General features: G+C 31.0%; 1 protein-coding gene and 1 long non-coding RNA gene across 2 annotated transcripts; both read left to right on the plus strand.

Annotated features, from left to right (window-relative positions):
* Positions 1 to 6,561: 6,561 nt before the first annotated feature.
* On the plus strand, positions 6,562 to 9,116 carry LOC148605406 (uncharacterized). Its single transcript, XR_015916094.1, has 4 exons — positions 6,562 to 6,854; positions 7,548 to 7,605; positions 8,036 to 8,145; positions 8,468 to 9,116. It is a non-coding gene; the product is annotated as an uncharacterized LOC148605406 (long non-coding RNA).
* A 6,144-nt stretch (positions 9,117 to 15,260) lies between these two features.
* LOC148605407 (uncharacterized) lies at positions 15,261 to 18,140 on the plus strand. The gene is made up of 3 exons (XM_088549948.1): positions 15,261 to 15,701; positions 15,871 to 16,062; positions 17,318 to 18,140. The coding sequence occupies exons 1-3, from the start codon at positions 15,359 to 15,361 to the stop codon at positions 17,548 to 17,550; spliced, it is 768 nt and encodes a 255-aa protein (XP_088406074.1). The 5' UTR covers positions 15,261 to 15,358; the 3' UTR covers positions 17,551 to 18,140.
* The last annotated feature ends 1,478 nt before the right edge of the window (positions 18,141 to 19,618 follow it).

A 19,618-nucleotide genomic window follows, 5' to 3' on the forward strand; every position in this document is an offset into this window, starting at 1 on the left:
AACAACACCTGGACTGAAAGGTGTCATTCATTGACTATTGTTTTATTGTTTGTTTTCATACATGATGGCGCTTGTGGTGAGTACTTCTATGTACGTACATAAGTTATTTTTACAAAATATAATATAACTCTTCTAAAACATAACGTCTAATATTTTTTATCAAAAAGGAATTTGATGTTCATTCACACTACTTAAATTAATGAAAACAGTTTATACACATCGGAATGTTATGTAAAGTAGTTTACATGATTTAAGGTAAGTAGTAATTAACACACACAAAGCTACGCCCAATAAGTCGCTTGCTGCTCATATAGCAATCAAAAATCAACTACAGTTGTGGTCTAAAAGCCTTAGGACGTGATATTACAATATCTTACAGATAACCTCCTGGCAAATTTTGTGTATGCTGTCTCGGACGTAAACATTTTAATTTAAATTATACCAAATCAGGCGAAGAACTGCAAAGTTTCAGAATTTCTCAGGTGTCCAATACTCTAAGTTGATATTATAAATTTTCATGTTTGCATTCTACATATAAAACCACATGTTTATTTGTAGCTTTTAATAAAACATATCTTACTACAGGTCATGATTCTATAGTAATATTGGGGATGGATTCGGGATTTTTAAACTAGAGGGCATTTCAAGTCCACATTCTTCAAATTTTGATGAAAAAATGGGAAGGTATGATTCAAAGGCATCCTAATTTTCTATACTGAACTCCTTTTTCATCAATCTTTGGAGTCTGGACATATTTTCTCATGTTGATACCGTTTTTCGGAATCTTTTTCTTTTAGCAAATAAAATCTAAAGCCTTGCAGTGTGTCCCCTTCTCTATCATTCTTCCTTTTTTCGGTGGGATCCTGAATCAGCCACTGTTTTGGCAGTTAAAATGATTTTTTGTATGTTTTTTTATTATTTGTTTTTTTTTCTTTTTTTTGAGGAGGTGGGTGGGTGGATTAGTCTTTCTTAAGCGAGGAACATTCTTCAGGCTAACCTCTTTTGCAGAATGAGATAGGTAAAGAATTTATACCTGGCACAACTGGTAGAATCTGCCTGGTCTTCAGCCAGTACCCAGCAAAGACTAAGTGTCGCTCCTCTTTTTGCATTAAATTTACTCGTCGGATTATGACCCAGGTACAAACATGTTACTTTTGGTCTCCTTCACTGAGTACCAAAGAAATTTCTTTGAGATGCACAAATATGCAAATGTACATGTAAGGCTGTGATGTCAACCGCACACATTCCTGTTCTGCACAATATCAAGGGGGCTTTGGGATGTCATAAAACTCCATTGTAAAAGTGATAAATGTGGAGTATGTCCCTTTCACGGGAGAGTACTTAAACTAAAGGGCCATAATATTATCCTTTACTCAAATTTTAATAGTTGCAATAAACTTTCTGCTGCTCAAAGTCAGCCATTTTATTTAAAAGGAAGCTCAAAAAATAAAACCTTTTTTTTTAAAAAAAATCATTTTCATGCTGTTAAACAAAAAATAAATTGATATTTTGTTTAACAAAAATGAACCAAAATAAAAACTGAAAATGATGCTTAAAGTCCTTTTGTTTTGGTTATTTCAGGTAGTATATAAAAGTTGTTAGATTTCAGATATCAGATTTGTTTTTATATTATGTAGAGTTAAGACCTTTGAAGGCATAGAAAGTATTTTTATTAATTAATGTTAACAATTTACAAGTTTCATTTAAGTGGAAAATTTGACTCAAACATACTGTAAAAAATAAATTCTAAAATATAAGATGTATGAAAAGAAAACGAAATTTGAATAACATTTCATATTCTTAAATGTCTATTTTCACATTCTTTAGACAACAAATGACACACAAGATATTTTAGTTTATTTTTTACTTTTGAAATAAGCTTATTTTTAGCAAATATTTCATCTTTTTGTTAATTATGTAGATTAGCTTGTAACTAAATGCAGTAACATTAAACAAATGTCTAACTTGTGATATTTTTTTTTATTGTGTTTGATAATTACATCTCAAAAATAAACAAAAGAATAAATATTGTAACAACACCCTCTGGAATTTTTTTTTTATTTTGCATGGTTTTCTGTGAGACAATAAATATATGATTTGTTTTAAATGACACAATACTTAATAGTTCATATACAATGAACATTATTTATTGAATACATGTGACGCATTCGTTTTATCTAATAGTGTTTTAAGATTTTCATTTGTCGTTTATAATTGTTTTTAAGATTTTATTTACATTTTTTTTCATGATAGCAAAGTTTCAAAATAGACTTCATCCGTACTACCAACCTTAATTTCAACATTTTCTCAAATAGAAGTCAATGTGCTTCAAAGTTTCAGATTATGACAAGAATTATTACAAGGTTAATAATTCACAAATACAACGAATACATGTAACTGTTTTAAGAATTTAATAAGGTTCAATATGCAATGTTTTAATAATAACAAAACAAATAATAATATACATTTTTTTAAAACATCAAAGAAAATGGTCTTACAACCTACTTTTTCAAAACAATACCAAAAGTAAAAAAGGAACTTTACAAAACAAAAACAAAGATAATTATAGCTGATGTTATGTTTCTATGGATAGGTAACCATACAACATACTCTTTAATACAAATTTTATTTGTTTGTCAGTAAACATCATTATTGAATACCTTTTTTCAATTTTAATAAAACATATTAAGGTACGATTTACGCAAAAAGAAATAATTAAGATTTGTAATTGTTCGATTAAAGTCAAAATCTAGGACATTCCTTAATGAAATGTTTTCATTCATAGTTATAAGAATACATTAACTTAAACACAGAAACGTTGCTAAATGCATCTTTATATGTATATGACACACAAGCACAAGTCCATCTCAGGAACACATGTTTTATAACTTCTATATAACATTAACAACAAAAGTGTAAACAAAGTATTTTAGAATAAATCTACAGCTATCAAAATAAAGATTTGAAGTCTGAAATTCATGTAGTTCTGTTCCTAAATTAATAATGCAATGCAAGCTAGCAATAACTTGTGACAAGTTGCTAGATTTGAATGAAAACTTAAAGTTTTATGTTTATTGGTATTGGTATTTAGCTGGATCATGATATAAAATATCTCAATTCATCTAAATTTAAAGAAACTGCATTATACATTTCCCAAGCCGGCGACACTGTTTTAAGTGCTGTGAAAAAAAAATATCTGAAGAGCAAAACAAAGAACTCTTACATTTGAAGTGCAAAATTGAAGATCTTTCAAATAATATTAAATTGAAGAAAATATTATTTAACCTCACGACCACTGGCCTTCACTTCTCGACTGATTGTTCTCCCCAAGAGGAGCGGTCCTTGTGACGTTTTTAATATTTACTAAATGTATACCTATAAATTAGACCTGGAACAAGAATGAGTGTAACTTTAACTAGACGGTTTGGCGTTGGAATATATCAGTTAACTGACACACATTGTGCCATTCAAAGCGATGTTTCAATTTATTGGATGTGTTTAAGTAGCACTCAAATTAAGAATCATGCAAAATGTGATTCATGGATGAGAATCCTACACATTTTCTGTTTTGATATTTTGTTTGAATGGCCATAGGAAACAGAAAATGGACTAAATCCGTGTTCTTGGGAGATACAATAGAATCTATTGGATTTTCAGTGTTGATTATCTTCTAATAGCAGACAGATTGGAATGAATAATTACACACATTTTATTATTTAGACCAATAAAACAACTTATTTACAAAAAAAAAAAAAGAAAGAAAAAAGAAAAATATAGCCTTTTTTTGGGCGGTACATCACATTTTACAGATTTTGCATGATTCTTACTAAGATTACTAAATCATCTTCCAAATATACAGAGAAAGATGTTTACAAAATGCTGGAATTTTTAATCGACAACATATTTGTTCAGTGTGGTGGACTTGTTTTTCAACAAACGGTCGGCATTCCAATGGGAACAAATTGTGCTCATCTACTTGCTGACTTATTCCTTCACTTTTATGAGGCTGACTATATAGCTGATCAGATCCGAAAGAATTTCATTTGGCTAGATCATTTAATCTCAATTTCCGCTATATAGATGACGTATTATCTTTAAACAATCCTAATTTCGGGGATTTGATACATCGCATCTATCCCACAGAACTTGAGATAAAGGATACTTGAGACACTGTGAAGTTAGCCTCATATCTTGACTTATACTTAGAAATCGATGGTAAAGGAAAACTATTGATCAAACTTTACGACAAACGTGATGACTTTTCATTCAGAATTGTCAACTTTCCTTTCATCTGTGGCAACATCCCTTCAGCACCTGCGAATGGAATGTTAACATCACAACCCATACGTTATGCCAGAGCTTGCTGAAACTACGCAGACGTTTTGTATCGCGCTAGAACTCTAACAAATAGGCTCCTGGAACAGGGTTATGTTGCTACAAGATTGAAGTCATCACTACAGAAGTTTTATGGTCGTCATCATGAACTCGTGGATCGTTATGATGTATCCATCTTCACAATGGAAACTGATTTATTCAACGTGTCATAGTTTTCCTTTCTTCGTTTGCCTACCCCGGACTTGGCTTTTTTATGAGCAACTCAGCAGCTGTTTCTAGAAAAGCAGAGGACGTTCACCCTACCGGTGCACCTGGTCCATGCTCCCAGTTTTTAGTGGAGTCCGAGTTGCTCATTTCCTTTTGTTGCTTTGTGTGTATGATTTTGGTTGAATCGTGTTCTTTGTTGTGTGTGTCTGTTTTCCATGATGTTTGGTCTTTGTCTCTGGTTTGCATTTTTTTATTACCGTTATGGTCCTGGTTCCATTGATTATACTTAATTATGGTACATTGTATGGTGTGTTGTCACTCACGGACAAAAGTATAGGTGATTGGTGATGTAGAGTTGGAGGTTTCCCTGAAAGAGATCAATACAGTCGCATTGATTATCCAAAGTAATTCTGAACATCTTTGAAGTAACATGACGTAGTGTGTTTTATTTTTTTGTAAATGTAGCATGCATTATAGTATTAATCATGCTATATAATGCAGTAAGGAAGAATTGCAATATGTTTTTATATGATTTAAAATATATGAGAACAGAATTTAAGGATGAAAATATAGATATATGTCTGAGTAATAATAAAAAAAAAAAAAAACGTTGAAACAAACGTTTTCCTAAATTATATATAAAAACATTCTTTTAATTTTTTGAATCCTATTGAAGACGTATATGAATCATACCTTTATATTTACTCTCTTTTGATAAACTAATTCATGTATTATTCATTACGATGCTAAACAAACGTGTGATGTTATTTTCCAGTGTAACAAAGAGATCCATCGCATACGTTTGGATTCTATTATTTGTTGTTTTTTTTCAATACTTTGTATACAATTTACCTTCGAATCTTTAGCTTATAATGTTGCTAATGAGATGTTTCTCATTGAAACACGTGTTCAGCATACAAAAACTTGTAATATTTATATAAGAGTGGCATATTTTATTCGAAAAAAAAGATTTACAAGAAAAATAATTTTTTTCTGTGGGTGAGGTGTCAATATTATATTATTTCATTATTTCTTTTTTGTTTTGGTACGTAAGATTTCGGTTTCAGTTTTACAGAAGAATTGTATTTCATTTTGTCAGTATTGTTTTGTATAAAATTATACAAAAATTTTGAATTCTAAACACTGTTTTTGTTAAAGATGCTGTACTTTTCAATATCAAAATATGAATAGGGTCTTTAGAACACTAAGAATAAATAAAAGAGACTTTAATTAAACAAACGACTTTGATATGTTTTCATTTAATAATACATAATACAATTCTGAATAAAAATGTGTTGACCTTAAACGTGTTCAGGACGATTAATAATTGTTATTTTATAAGAAAATATTAGAATTTGAATTATTTGTCGTATAAATAAAAGATATTTATATAATTATATTAAATTATTAATAACGAAGGAGGAAACAAGAATTTTCTTTTCATTGTCTGCCTGATACGTTTATCTAAGGTACAGGTCCTCCTTCCAATTAAATGATTTGAGGCGTTTTTATCCCCAGAGTATAACAACGGCTTTTGCGTTGCCCCTTGTAAATACAAACAAAATAGTCGATCAATTGAAAGCGTTGAAAATAATTAAAAACAGAACGGCATACATTATTAATAATAATATCTACGATGTTTGTTTGAATTGGTCCTATACTATTTTAAATATAAATGCTATACTTTCCAATTTGAGAACATAAATGAGAAGATAGAATACCAAGTATTCAAATTTTAGGTTAAACAAATGATTTTGATGTATAATTATCTAAAATACATAGTACAAGTTTTAATTAGAATATATATAACTCATGGTGTTAATTGCTAGGAAACTATGAACATTTATTTTTTGGCTCTTGATATATATAGATATATGTCAAATTCGGAAACCATGTTTTAGCGAAGAAGGGGTAAAAGTTTTCACTTTTTGGGTAATATGTTTACTTAAAATGTAAGGCCTCCGTTCTTTGAAATTAATGAAACTGTTTTACTCTAAAGTTTGAAAATGTTGAAAACGGTATGTATCATACAAATAGTTGCATTTGTGACAGTAACTGCGAGGAAACGATCGTTGTTGGTATAGGTGTATCCTGCTGACGATAATAAATCAATAACGAACCAAACCTTGGAATCTTTGGCTGTAGAAGTAATGCTGAGTGTCTTTCTAAATGTGGCGAAAATTATATATGTACGTCTTATCAGTTCAAATACGATTCAAAGTTGTGTAGACTATTTCAACTTGATTTCATAAACCCTCAAATGACGGGGAGAGTACCGGCAGATCACTGGAAATATTACAATATCATCAGAGGTATACATAATCATTTTTAAAGCGAATTTTACTTTCGAATTTGTATCGGGGGTCTTGAGCTCCGGTATAAAAATCAAATTATGTATGTGAAAAACAAAAAAAAACGAGGTCGTTTGTGCAAAATATCTTTTAAATATATAAGTTACGCGAATTTACACTCGTTGTAAAAACTGGAACATTAAAAGTATTACGTCATTTTTACAGCTAGACATGCAGAATTAAAGCTTCTGGCAACAACTTGTAACTTTATCATCAAATAGCACCAGCATGTAATTGTATTATACTTGCGTTCACCAACATAAAGTAGTTTTAAAAGGAAGCATGTTATAAAGGTTACATTTAAAGTAATGTTTTGTCACTTTTTGGTTTGGGTAACTTAGAGAAGTATGTGTGAGATAATGTTTTTTTTTTCTGACATCTATCACATACCCTGCTTTTATATTTCTTTATCGAACAATACTTTTCAGATAAGGATTCGAAGTTGTTAGACATGCCATATCATAATTGAAATACACAAATCAGATTGAATCATTAATTATAAACACAATCATTATGAAATAGCACATTGATAAAAAAGTAATTAAGTGTTTTGTAATTCATTTGAATTGGATTTGTCGTTTTCACTTTCTTTCTGTAGAAAAGAAGAAAACTCCCCAATAAAACGGTTTCACTTGTGTTTTTTTCCTTCTGTAGGCTGTCAGCTGATAGAGAAAAACTGTCCCTTACAGAACGGGTTTATCTACAATGAAAGGTTGTTCTTTTGTTTCCCGTTTGACCTAACTGAGCTTCTGTATTCAATAGCTGCCTCTCATTGTACAATGTATAATTCGTCTTTGGTTCGACTAGACAGGGCATGGAAGGAGTTGTTGTTCCGGACTTATTTACGTAGTATGCATGGATATGAATAATATAAAAAGCTAAAAAATACAGAATTTTATAAGATATTATATATTGTACGAAAACAGAAAATGTGTTTTGTTTAGAGCCATTGCGTTAAAGAGAAAACAAACAGGATTGTTGAAAGATACTTTTCAACTGATTGTGTAACAAAGTTTTATACTCTTTAAATATGATAAAATGAAATAAAAACTCTAACTGTTAATGATGTAAATAATTTACTTCTTCAAAAATTGTGCAGTGGACGCAAACAATATAACCCATAAATATCATCTTAATTTCAGCATTTGCTAAAACAACTACAAGTCCCAGTATTTTTACAGTATGTTCGATGCATTAATTTATTACTCCAGATTACGCATAACAGCAGTCATCAACCAATCAAAGTTAAAGAGTAAGCATTTATATCTTACATTTGTTTTTACAATACGTAAGTTTCTTTCTGTTATTTATTCTAAATTTCGTATTTCTTCCCCATATTAACTTTATTTAATGAAAAAAAAAGATTGCAAAGCACACTACCGAATACATGTTCTCTATATCATTTTGTATAAAATGCGCCGGTAAAGAAAACATACTACATGTATAATCATCTCTAAGAATGTTGTGTCCTTGCAATTTGGAATTGGAATATTCTAAAGTGATAATGATTTGACATACATATTTATTTCATTTGAAATGAAAATGACTGTAACTATGATTTTCTTATGTATCAGGGTTAAGGAATGATGTAAAAGACATATTTATACAAGGGTTTAAAGCCATCGGAACGTCTAAATTTCGTTACAGCGATGGAAGCGTTATCAAGTAATTTAACTGGAATAGCATTGAATCAGGCGGCTGCTATCAGAATGAGGCTTGCATCTGTATTTTCATGGTTCGACACAACGTCGAAACTGAAACACCAGTTCATTAGTCAAGTGGAGTAATGACGCTTCACATTTAAACTGTGTGGAATAACACTTTCCATTTAAGTTTCTTTAGTCTGTTTTAGTTAGATAAAGAATGGAATTGTACCTACCATGTAAAATCCCTTACTTAAAATTAATGTTTTATATGCCTGTATTTACACACTTGATTATCAATAATTAACCCTTTCTTTTTATGTATTATCATTAGAAATTGCAGTGTACCTTCCATGTTAAATCCCTTACCTAAAAGTAATGGTTTATGTGTTTGTATTTACATACTCGCCTATCAATTAACCCTTTCGTTTTATGTATTATCATTAGAAATTAAAGTTGCACTTACTATTACAGTTAAGGTACATTTATTTATGTGTCAGTATTTACAAACTACGTGTCTATCAATTAACCCTTTCTTTGTATGTATTCTTTAAGAAATTGAATTGTACCTACCATGTAATATCCCTTACATACAATTAATGTTGTTATGTGTCGGTAGTTACATATTGTTTGACTTTTATCTCTATAATTGTGCTCATATAATGTTGAAAAGAGAAAGTCCATTTGTATTTGAATTTGTTGGTTCTGGTTTTCAAATTTAAAGCATGAAACGACAGTTTTTAGTGTCCTAAACTCGCAGACTTGAAAAAGTAATCAAGGGAACCAAGGTTCTAGTGGAGATCAAAAAAAAGTAATCCAGGGACAAAGACCAAACATGGAAAACAGACATACACAACAAAGAACATTAAATAACTAGAATAATACACACAAAGAAACAACAGCTAATAAGCAACACGAATTCATAATTGCAACCATAGAACTTCTGTTGTGTTCACTTCAATCTTGTAGCAACATAACCCTGTTCCAGAATCCTAACTGTAAGAGTCCTAGCACAAAAGTCGTAGTTAAGGAAAACAGCTTTGGCATAACGTATGAGTGATATGAACACTCCATACGCAGGTGCTGAAGGGATGTTGCCACATATGATAGGAAAGATGACAATGAATGAAAAGTCATCACGTTTTTCGTAAAGTTTGGTCAATAGTTTTCCTTAACTATCGATCTGAATGTAGGTCAAGATATGAGGCTGACCATTCAGTGTCTGGAGTATCCTTCATCTCAATGTATTTGGGTAGATGCGATGTATCAAGTCCCCGAATCTAGGATCGTTTAACAATAGTGCGTCATCTATACAGCGGACACTGAGATTAAAGGATCTAGCTAAACGATGTTCTTTTTACAACTCTTACATATCAACTCTTACATATCTACGAACAAAATTCTCATGTTCGTTTGAAAAATAACGTCAACCACGAGTATTGGTACCCCTGGAGCAATGATTCACAGTATTTAATTGTCTCGTTTGAAAAAATATAAAAAAAAACATACCTACTTTGAATAGAATTTAAAAAAAAAATGAACTATAACTCCTTCGAAGCAATTTATTCTATAACATTAAACGAATTCCAAGTATCATATTTGTTTAGTGTTGTGTCGCTACCGGCCTTTAGTTTCATTGCAAAATCTTCGCGCGTACTCAGCAAAATCATTGTTTAACTTCCGCCCGCTTGCTATATAAGTTTTCATAATGTAAATCTTGTTTAACCTCTGCGTTTTCCCAGATGTCGAGAAGTACATACAATTGATTCACTTAAATGAAATGAATATCAAAGACACGAGTGATGCGCCTTGTTCTTTTTCAGAAATATACATTAACCTATTAATAGATAAGAAAGCAGTTCGAACTCATAATTTTATGACACGCGCGATGATTTTATTCTTCAAACTTTTACATTTCCCTTTGTGTGGCAATTTACCGATATCTAATACCTTTTGAGTATTCATTTCACATTTGATATGTTAGTATTGTGCCAACGGTTTGTACACTGACCTAAATTGTATAGTAGAATATCGTTAAATACGTATATTTAGCCTTTGTTAATTTTATCAGCTCAGAAATTTAACGGTCGTCATCACAATATGATCTTTTTAAAAGCCACAATTGAGGTTGATTTTTGATTGCTCTATGAGCAGCACGCGACATATTCGGCGTTGCTAGTGAGTGTATATTACTGCCAACCTTAATCATGTAAACAAACACACGTAACATTCCGATATTTATCAGCTGTTTTTAATTATTTCAGTCGTGTAAATGAACATCAAATTCATATTAATAAAAATATTAAACATTATGTTTTAGAAAAGTTATATTGTATTTCACTTACAAACGTACACGGTAGCACGTGCCACGTGCGCCATCATGTATGAAAAGAAACAATAACAATCGTCAATGAATGAAACATTGTAATTGTAAATGTATGAACAATGTGACCTTTAAGATACAAACAACTTTTGTCATATCTAACATCGTTATCTTTAATTCGCCCTTTCCTTCATTATAAAATATACGAAGCAATGTTTCATTAGCGACCATTTAAATTGACATAGCGCAAAGCGTACAGACAAAGTATTGACAAATATGCCGGGTCGAAGGCTACCGAAATACGTCACGAAAATGTAAAATAAATCTCGTAATTGTTTTACAATATTGTAAAATAATGAAGAATAAATGGTCAGCCCGTAGTAAAACAATGATAAAATGGAGTTTCCGTAATTTATTTGTTAAGGAACTTTATAATGAGTTCAAAATTAAAAATATTCCTAGAAAACTAGAGATAAAGTGAAAGGGGAAAGCACGACTTGTTAACAGTTTTCAGCCAATATCTTGAAAACTATGACAGATTGAATGATGCTTTCAATTGTTGAAGTGATCCTTATGATAAGTCCTATCAAAGACTTTGAAAGGCAAAATTCAACCAGTTGATCGATTCAGGCTTCTGGTAGCCTCTTGTTTTGTAATTATAAAAAACATATGCTTAATGGCAACGTTTGGAACGGTTGAATGAACTATCTTATTCAGGGAACATATTTTTTATTCATTCTCTAAAGTAATCCACGGCAACACTTATCTACTTACAGGGTCCAAACAATTTGAGTAGACGGTAATTTAAGTAGCACTCTAGCTAAGAATGGTGCAAAAGGCGATTCATGTTTCAAAATTAAAGCCGTCTAATTATAATTTTTGACATTTTGCTTATATTGACATGGTAAACAGACATTTACAAATGGCTTATCATATAACCCTTGTTCTTAAAGAAATACAAAAAATGTGCTTAATTTCAAATTAAGGGAAATAATTATGTAAAAGACATTAAAATACAATAAAAATTACTGAATTTTAATGTGAATTATATGTTTAGAACAGACTATTGGAATTATTACCGTACCAATATAGAATGAAATTCCTGTTTAATGGGGTCATGTGACGAAAAGAATGGTGGATGGGGACTATGAATTAGACAACGGGAGACTGGGCAAGGCAATGCTCTGATGAGTGAAATTCGTTTTATCTTTTCTGCATGCAAAATACCTACATGTAACATATTCCTATAATGGACATTAAAAGAACATTTTGAAAAACGTCAGTTAAAATAATAGTGCAATAGTCTATAGCCCTTATAGTTAAAATTGTCTGCGCTCATATAATTTCTAAATCAATATGTCTTTTTTGAAAAGTTTTACGAACATAACTAGGTATGTCTGACACTCTCATGATACTGATATCGTAATATCAAGCCACTTTTAAAAAAAAAATGAATGTGATGTTTGCCCTTATTCATATAATATGGAAGAATTTTTTTTTTTTAATTTGATTTGAAATATGGAAGAAATATGTTTTTTTTAATTTGATTTGAAATATGTGTATCGCAGCCATTCATCTGTTAATGATTTTGAAAATTTTAACATTTTATACAACTGCTGTAGACTGATCTGTCTAAGAAAAGTGTTCACTGATACAGTTTGAAAATTTCTGACTAAAAGTGTCGCAATCACCAACATAAATAAAATATTGCCATTTGTGATACTTTACTCTATAATTTTGGACCATTATCGAAATTTAAAGTGTTTGCACTCATACAATTTGCACAAATATGCAAATTTTGAGAATTTGACTGAACATTTGGTGTCAAAGCCATCAACATGACACAAAAATGGACACATTTAACATTGTAAACAATAATATAAGATCATCAGTGAAATTCAAAGTGTTTGCTCTCTTACAATATATTGAAATATGTTATAGTGTAGAATTTAGACTACAAATATGTGTCGCGACTACAATTTGCCAAGTTTTACATTATAAAGATTAATCAAAGAAACCAAGGTTATAGCGGTAATCAAAATAATGTAATCCAGGGACAAAGACCAGACATGGAAAACAGACAAACACAACAAAGAACATAAAGTAACTAAAATCATACATACAAAATAACAAAAGCAAATGAGCAACTCGGACTCCACTAAAAACTGAGAGCATGGACCAGGTGCACCGGTAGGGTAAGCGTCCTTACAAAATGCATTATAAAACCTTTAAGTAAAATTTCAAGTGCTTGCACTCATTAAATTTGCAAAAAATATAAATGTTATTTTTCAAAGATTTTTGACACAAATAAGTGTGTTGCAGCTATCCACATGAAACTGATATTGACATTTTTGCCCAATATATTACTGTCAGACAATAACTAAAATTAAAATTCTTTGTGCTCATACAATTAGCAATATATATTTTAATTTTTTTTATTTTAAAATTTTGACTGAAATATAAGTGTCACAATCACTCAAGTTTGTAAATGTAATATATTTTTTTTTTAAATATTGTTACATTAACCAAAAAGTTTAAATTCATATGAATCTTTCTTTTAAAGTTTTAAAAACAGACATGAAAAACAACTTTCAAATAAAAGGCTAATACCATTCTGTGCAAGAATCAGGCACATCATTCTTCTTAATTATGTCTTCTTTGTCTAAAACTTATTTAAAACATCTAGAAAACATCTGAACAATTATTTTAATTTACTCTGAAGCATCTGTGACTTCGACATTTTTTGACTGCTTATTTTTTGCAAAATGTGCGTAAAAGTTTTCCTGCTATTTTTCAATAGTACATTTCAACTATATTTGACCTATCAATTTCTTCTAAAAGGCAAACTATACAAACGCGTTAGTAATTTCTGGAGGTTATGAATACTTGAATAATGAATACATTTTTTCGGTTTTTTTCCTCTATTTGCCACAACTTATACACATTTAGCCATATTCTTAAATGTATCCATAGATGTATACGTTATTTCGAATTCAGCCTTTTTGATTTTTTTTTAAAATTTGCTTACAATTTATACATTAATCTGTAGTTTACGAATATGTAAGGAAGCCTATATTGTGATTTATATTACCTACTACAGTAATGCAATTTACACAAGTTTCATTTAAAGATGCTCTCTGTTTTGTTTTGGGTGACTTCAATGTAAAATTTTTAAAGAGTTTAATATAACATGTTTAAAAAATTTCGGGAATGCACTAGAAAAGTAATAATATTTTTTTTCTAAATCAACAAAAAATATTCACATAGCTCTTTTACGAGGTTGTTTGTGATTGTGGACTCTGGTTCCCTCATCAATACCCTCGGATCGCTAAAAATATAGACTCGGATCACCAACGATATAAGTTGCCGCTTATGAAATAAAATGAAAAAACAAGGATGAAATTATCTTAATTTACTTAATTATTGTACTCTTGTACCGAAAAATGATACAAGTAATTAGATAAAAATATTTAAAGGTGTTTTTGTTTAATTGAGTATGAATTAAAACGTATAAAAGTATTTAAAATGACGTCATATTCGTTCAGTCAATTAAAAGACAGAATACGTCACTGGTGATATTTGAGAGAAACGTGTGGAACGAAAACATTATCCAGCTTCCATGTCAATTATCAAAGCAGCGACAAATTAAAACGAAATATATATATAGACTAACACAAACTAACTTCTAGTTAGATCAATACCTCTAATTTAAAAGACTTGAAATCTGCATATCATCTGTGTGCAGGTGGGTTAATAATGATGCGTTGTTGTTTAGAACCAATGACTGTGTGATTTGTCTCAGTTCCACTTTTTCAAAATTCAATCAAAAGTTGGAAATTGTCACGGAAATAATGTCATCAAAAAGATATTAAGGTGACAATATACTATGATGTAATTTCTATCTAAAAGTCAATGCATATGCTACGGTATAGTATTACATGAAAAATAGAAATAGTAATTAAATATTGATTTTATAAAAAATATAAAATATAAAAAATTAAACTTTATGAGACAGGAATGATTTTGAAAAATTACATACGACATTCGACATAACCAATTATTATGCTTATTCGTGTTGTTGGTAAAAGTATTTCTATAGATTTGTATAATCATAGAATCCCTACTGTACAATGTTTTGATATTATCAAATAGTCAAATTAAATGTATGTCTGTAGTTAGCAATGATAATTTGTAACTGATCAATATGTAATTAAAAAAAAGACGAAACAAAGGGCTACTTCAAAAAACATATTTTTTTCTTCTAAACAGTTTGGAAAGAAATTATATTTTCATTTTGATTATTGTTATGTTCACTCGTGCGAATAATTAGCGGTAGCTAAACATAATAAAATAAGCCATCACCAGTAAGCAGACTATTTTGATGCGACGTTCGTTATTGGAATGGATAGGAACATCTTCTAATAATACTAAATGAAATAAGTGCCCTTGAAGATTTATTTGGCATCTCATTTAACAAACGCATTTTCTGAAATATCATTATGTTTTTATTTTTCTTTGAGGGTACGCTGTTATGCAAGAAGGCTTTTTTACTTACCGCTTTTGTTTTATATGTTCAATGCACTGACATTCGGAAACAAAAGCTACGCAGCTCAGCGAACCCTGATTTTGAAAATAGAAAAATAACTGAGAGAACTCTGGGGTCAACTTTTACTAGCAGTCATTTACAATGTTTATCAACATGTGGATCTAATACGAATTGCTTATCCTACCAGTACAAAGATGATTCTAAGTTATGTAGGTTATTTGATTCAGACTTCATCAATACACAACTGACGGGGAGTGTGCCGGACAGTAATTGGAAATATTACTACATTGTAAGAGGTATGAATTTACATGCATTGACCTAAAAGACAATTTTAAAAGATTCCCATTTCATCGAGTGTAACATTAATATTTTTAAAAGAAATGTCGAAATGAAGCTATTTTAAAATAACGTAAGTGATATCATCAATATTTTATTCATGATTACCATGAAGACATTTCTTTTCAGATTGTAAATTGCCGGAACAAAGTTGCCCTCAACAGCACGGCTTTTATTATGATTACAAATTTTGTTTCTGCTTTCGAGTTAGCACAGCGTCACTTCTTCATCAGGAAGCTGTCACTGGATGCGCAACGTATAATTCGTCATTAGTAAGAATAGATAGAGGATGGAAGGAACTGTTAGTTAGGAACTACTTAGGTAAGGCTAAATTTGAAATTAAAAGGTAACTTTAGTTTCTTGCATTCTAAATTGTATATCTCAATTATATACGGTAACATACCAATTGACACAAAAATATTTTTAATTTTTTATTTCACAAAACAAATACTGCATATCATTTTGGTAGTTTTCATATCACAACTCATACTTTATTCCAGAACATGCCGTAACAATTCAGACTTTTTGTACTGTGCTAAATTTGTCACCATCAGGCTTCTGGAAAAGATAATGTTGCTACAAGATTAGTCATCACTACAAAAAATTATGGTCGTTATCATGAACTCCTGGATCGTTAGGGTGTACAATGAAAACCTATATATTTAACATGCCATAGTTTTTTCTATCCTCTTTCGTCTACCTTAGACTTGATTTTTTATGAGCAGCTCGGTTGGTGTTTCGGGACAAGCAGAGGAGGCTTATCCTATAGGTGCATCTGGTCCAGGCTCCAAGTGAGAGTTGTACTTTTACTTCTGTTATTTTGCTTATTGCATGATTTTGTTGATTGTGTTTATTCCCCCGTCTAGTCTTTATCCCTGGATTATATTCTTTTGAATTCTGCTAGAATCTTGGTTCCCTTGATTACTCCTTCGTATTATTTACGCAAATCCTAAACACCATACGATTATGAAAAAAAAACTCAAAACGTTTGAAGTCAGCGTCTTTCTTTTTCGTCAGTCTTGATAAGTAATTTTATTCGATTAGCTACCTTGTGTATGAAAGAGTAATCAAGGGAACCAAGGTTATGGCTGGAATCAAAAGAATGTTATCCAGAAACAAAGACCAGACATGAAAACGGACATACACAACAAAAAACATATAGTAACTAAAATCATACATACAAAGTAACAAAAGCAAATGAGCAACTCGGACTCCACTAAAAACTGAGAGCATGGACCAGGTGCACCGTTATGGTAAGCGTCCTCTGTTTTTCTAGAAACACCCGCCGAGTTACTCATAAAAAGTCAAGTCCTGGGTTGACAAACGGGTAAATAAGATCGCCTGTATTCACGTTCAGGTCACGTATTTGAATTTTGACCCATTTAAAGTATCCTACTGTTGGTGACCCAATATTTTGTTAATTTGTTGCATAAAACTAAAAAAAAGCAGATCATTAAGATTAGAAAGTTCTTTTCAATAAGTGTTTATTTTATTGTTAGTTTCTTTTCTTAAAACTTGTTTTAATTTTCCGCTTTTTTGTTTTTTTGTTTCTTTTTGTAAATTGCTGGTTTTAAAGAAAATAATGGCAGTTTTGGAGACGTCTTTATTCAAGGAGTTCGAGATGCCGGCACTTCCATTTATCGATATAATGATGGTAGCATTATCAAGTTCTTCAACTGGGACGTGAATGGTGGTGACCCGGAGGAAAATCTTGATGAAGTCTTAATAGAAATGGAAAAAGCAGCCGGGTATCTTTGGCACGATACGTTTACCAATCGCAAAAAGCAGTTTGTTTGTCAGATTGAGTAATTTGATAAGACATACACTCATAACAAAGCAGTTATGTACGTTACGTAAATTGATACACAACATTAAAAATGCTTTCAAAACAATAGAAGTAATCTATTTTACGATGTATTATTTTAATTTATTTATTGTATTATGTATCCAGTTTTTAGTAGGATTTTCTTAAGCATACCTTTATGTAAATCTTGATAACCATCCCTTACGGTTTCACGAAAAGAGAAAGCCCATTCCACAAAAAGCAAGAAATTATAAGGTTTAGAATATTGAAACACTAGACAGATGCTTTTTAATTACTTTAAAATAAATTGTAGTACAGAAGCAGTCTATGCTAACAGCTGTTTATTTGCATAAATGATCTTAATTAGAGGTGTCAGATGCAATTTTTAAAACGATCTATAATTATGACAAACAATTTAGATTACGGATTTATAATACTCTATCAAAGTCTAAGTCATTGATTGAAGGTAATTTATGGTTACTCTTTGTTGCAAAGGAAACCTAGGTTTCTTTCAGTACACGAAGTGATAAATTTAATTGTGAATAGTATTTGAAAACGAGATGTTCTAAAACAACTGCCATTATAGATATGCGTAAAGTGCACAGGAAAGGACCCATTTGCATTGTGTAATATATTTAGAAATAAACAGCAAATTTCAAAGTAGGCTTTAGCATGCTTTTTTTCTTTGTACTTATGAGTGTTTTTGTTCAATAGTTAGGCACCATATAAACAATATACAAGACTTCCACTTCTAAATCATGAACAAAATATGCACTAATTTTTCAGATAACATCATACAGATATACAAACGTATGATGTTTGAAAGCAGGCTTACAATTCAACTTGTACGTTGATTTAGACAATGCGCTCCAAACATGTTCAAATTCTGAATTATTTAAAGATGGTATTAAACTGCAACATAATGGTTTACTTGTTGCGCATGAGACAATCACAAGTTGGTTCTGAAGAATACAAGATCTGCAATCGAAAAAAGTTCAAAATGAAATTATATATTGTAGAATAGCAGGTCTTTTTGTATACTTCAAAGAGTAATCAAAGGAACCAAGGTTATAGCGGTAATCAAAAGAATGTAATCCAGGGACAAAGACCAGACATGAAAACAGTCATACACAACAAGGAACATAAAGTGACTAACATCATACATACAAAGTAACAAAAGTAAATAAGCAACTCGGACTCCACTAAAAACTAGGAGCATGGACCAGGTGCACCGGTAGGGTAAGCGTTCTCTGCTTTTCTAGAAACACCCGCCGAGTTGCTCATACAAAGTCAAGTCCGGGGTAGACAAACGAGGAAAGGAAAACTATGACCCGTTGAATAAATCAGTTTTCATGGTGCTGATGGATACACCATAACGATCCACGAGTTCATGATGACGACCATAAAACTTCTGTAGTGATGACTTCAATCGTGTAGCAACATAACCTGTTCAAAATTCATATTTGCGATGCTAACCTATTTGCTTACTTCCGAAGAAAAAATACAGACTGGTGCTTGAGACATTGGGTAGGGACACAACTCTTACAAATCATTGGAATGTTAGTATTCAGCATTTTACATCAAGCTCATACAAGTATCAACGTAACTTGGACTGATTTCATTTCTGTTTCAAAGGAAAGCTTGTTAGGTTTTGGTGAAATTGATTATGATATAAACATATCACTGATTTCAAAAGTTATATCCCTCACCCTAGGTTCACATCCTTAATAACAAATTTGTCTTACCCTCATACTCATAGCGTGAATGATTTCAGATTTCATAGATTCAAGTTAACTACGGTACATTATTCATCGCTTGATAATGCTGTGTAAATAGTTAAATCGCTTGGTGTAAATGCACGCATGGCATAAATGGATATAAAATCTGCATTTCGACCTCTGCCTTGCTACCCAAAAGATTTCAATTTGTTAGTTTTAAAATCGGTTCAGAGTATTACATTGACAACTGCATGCTCATGGGTTGTTCTACATCATGTTTTATATTTGAATTGATTTTAACCTTTTTGTAGTTTTACGCAAAGCAGTCTGGTTAGGATACATTAGGTCATTAAAA

The sequence above is a fragment of the Perna viridis genome, chromosome 10 (assembly GCF_037379345.1).
Source record: "Perna viridis isolate PV_CMFRI_1.1 ecotype Kerala chromosome 10, ASM3737934v1, whole genome shotgun sequence".
NCBI classification, from domain to species: domain Eukaryota; kingdom Metazoa; phylum Mollusca; class Bivalvia; order Mytilida; family Mytilidae; genus Perna; species Perna viridis.

Coding starts and splice junctions, on each gene's coding strand:
- LOC148605407 (XM_088549948.1), top strand. CDS start 15,359: ATGTTTTTATTTTTCTTTGAGGGTACGCTGTTATGCAAGAAGGCTTTT. Junction 15,702..15,870: donor ATATTACTACATTGTAAGAG/GTATGAATTTAC, acceptor ATTTCTTTTCAG/ATTGTAAATTGCCGGAACAA. Junction 16,063..17,317: donor GTTAGTTAGGAACTACTTAG/GTAAGGCTAAAT, acceptor CTGGTTTTAAAG/AAAATAATGGCAGTTTTGGA.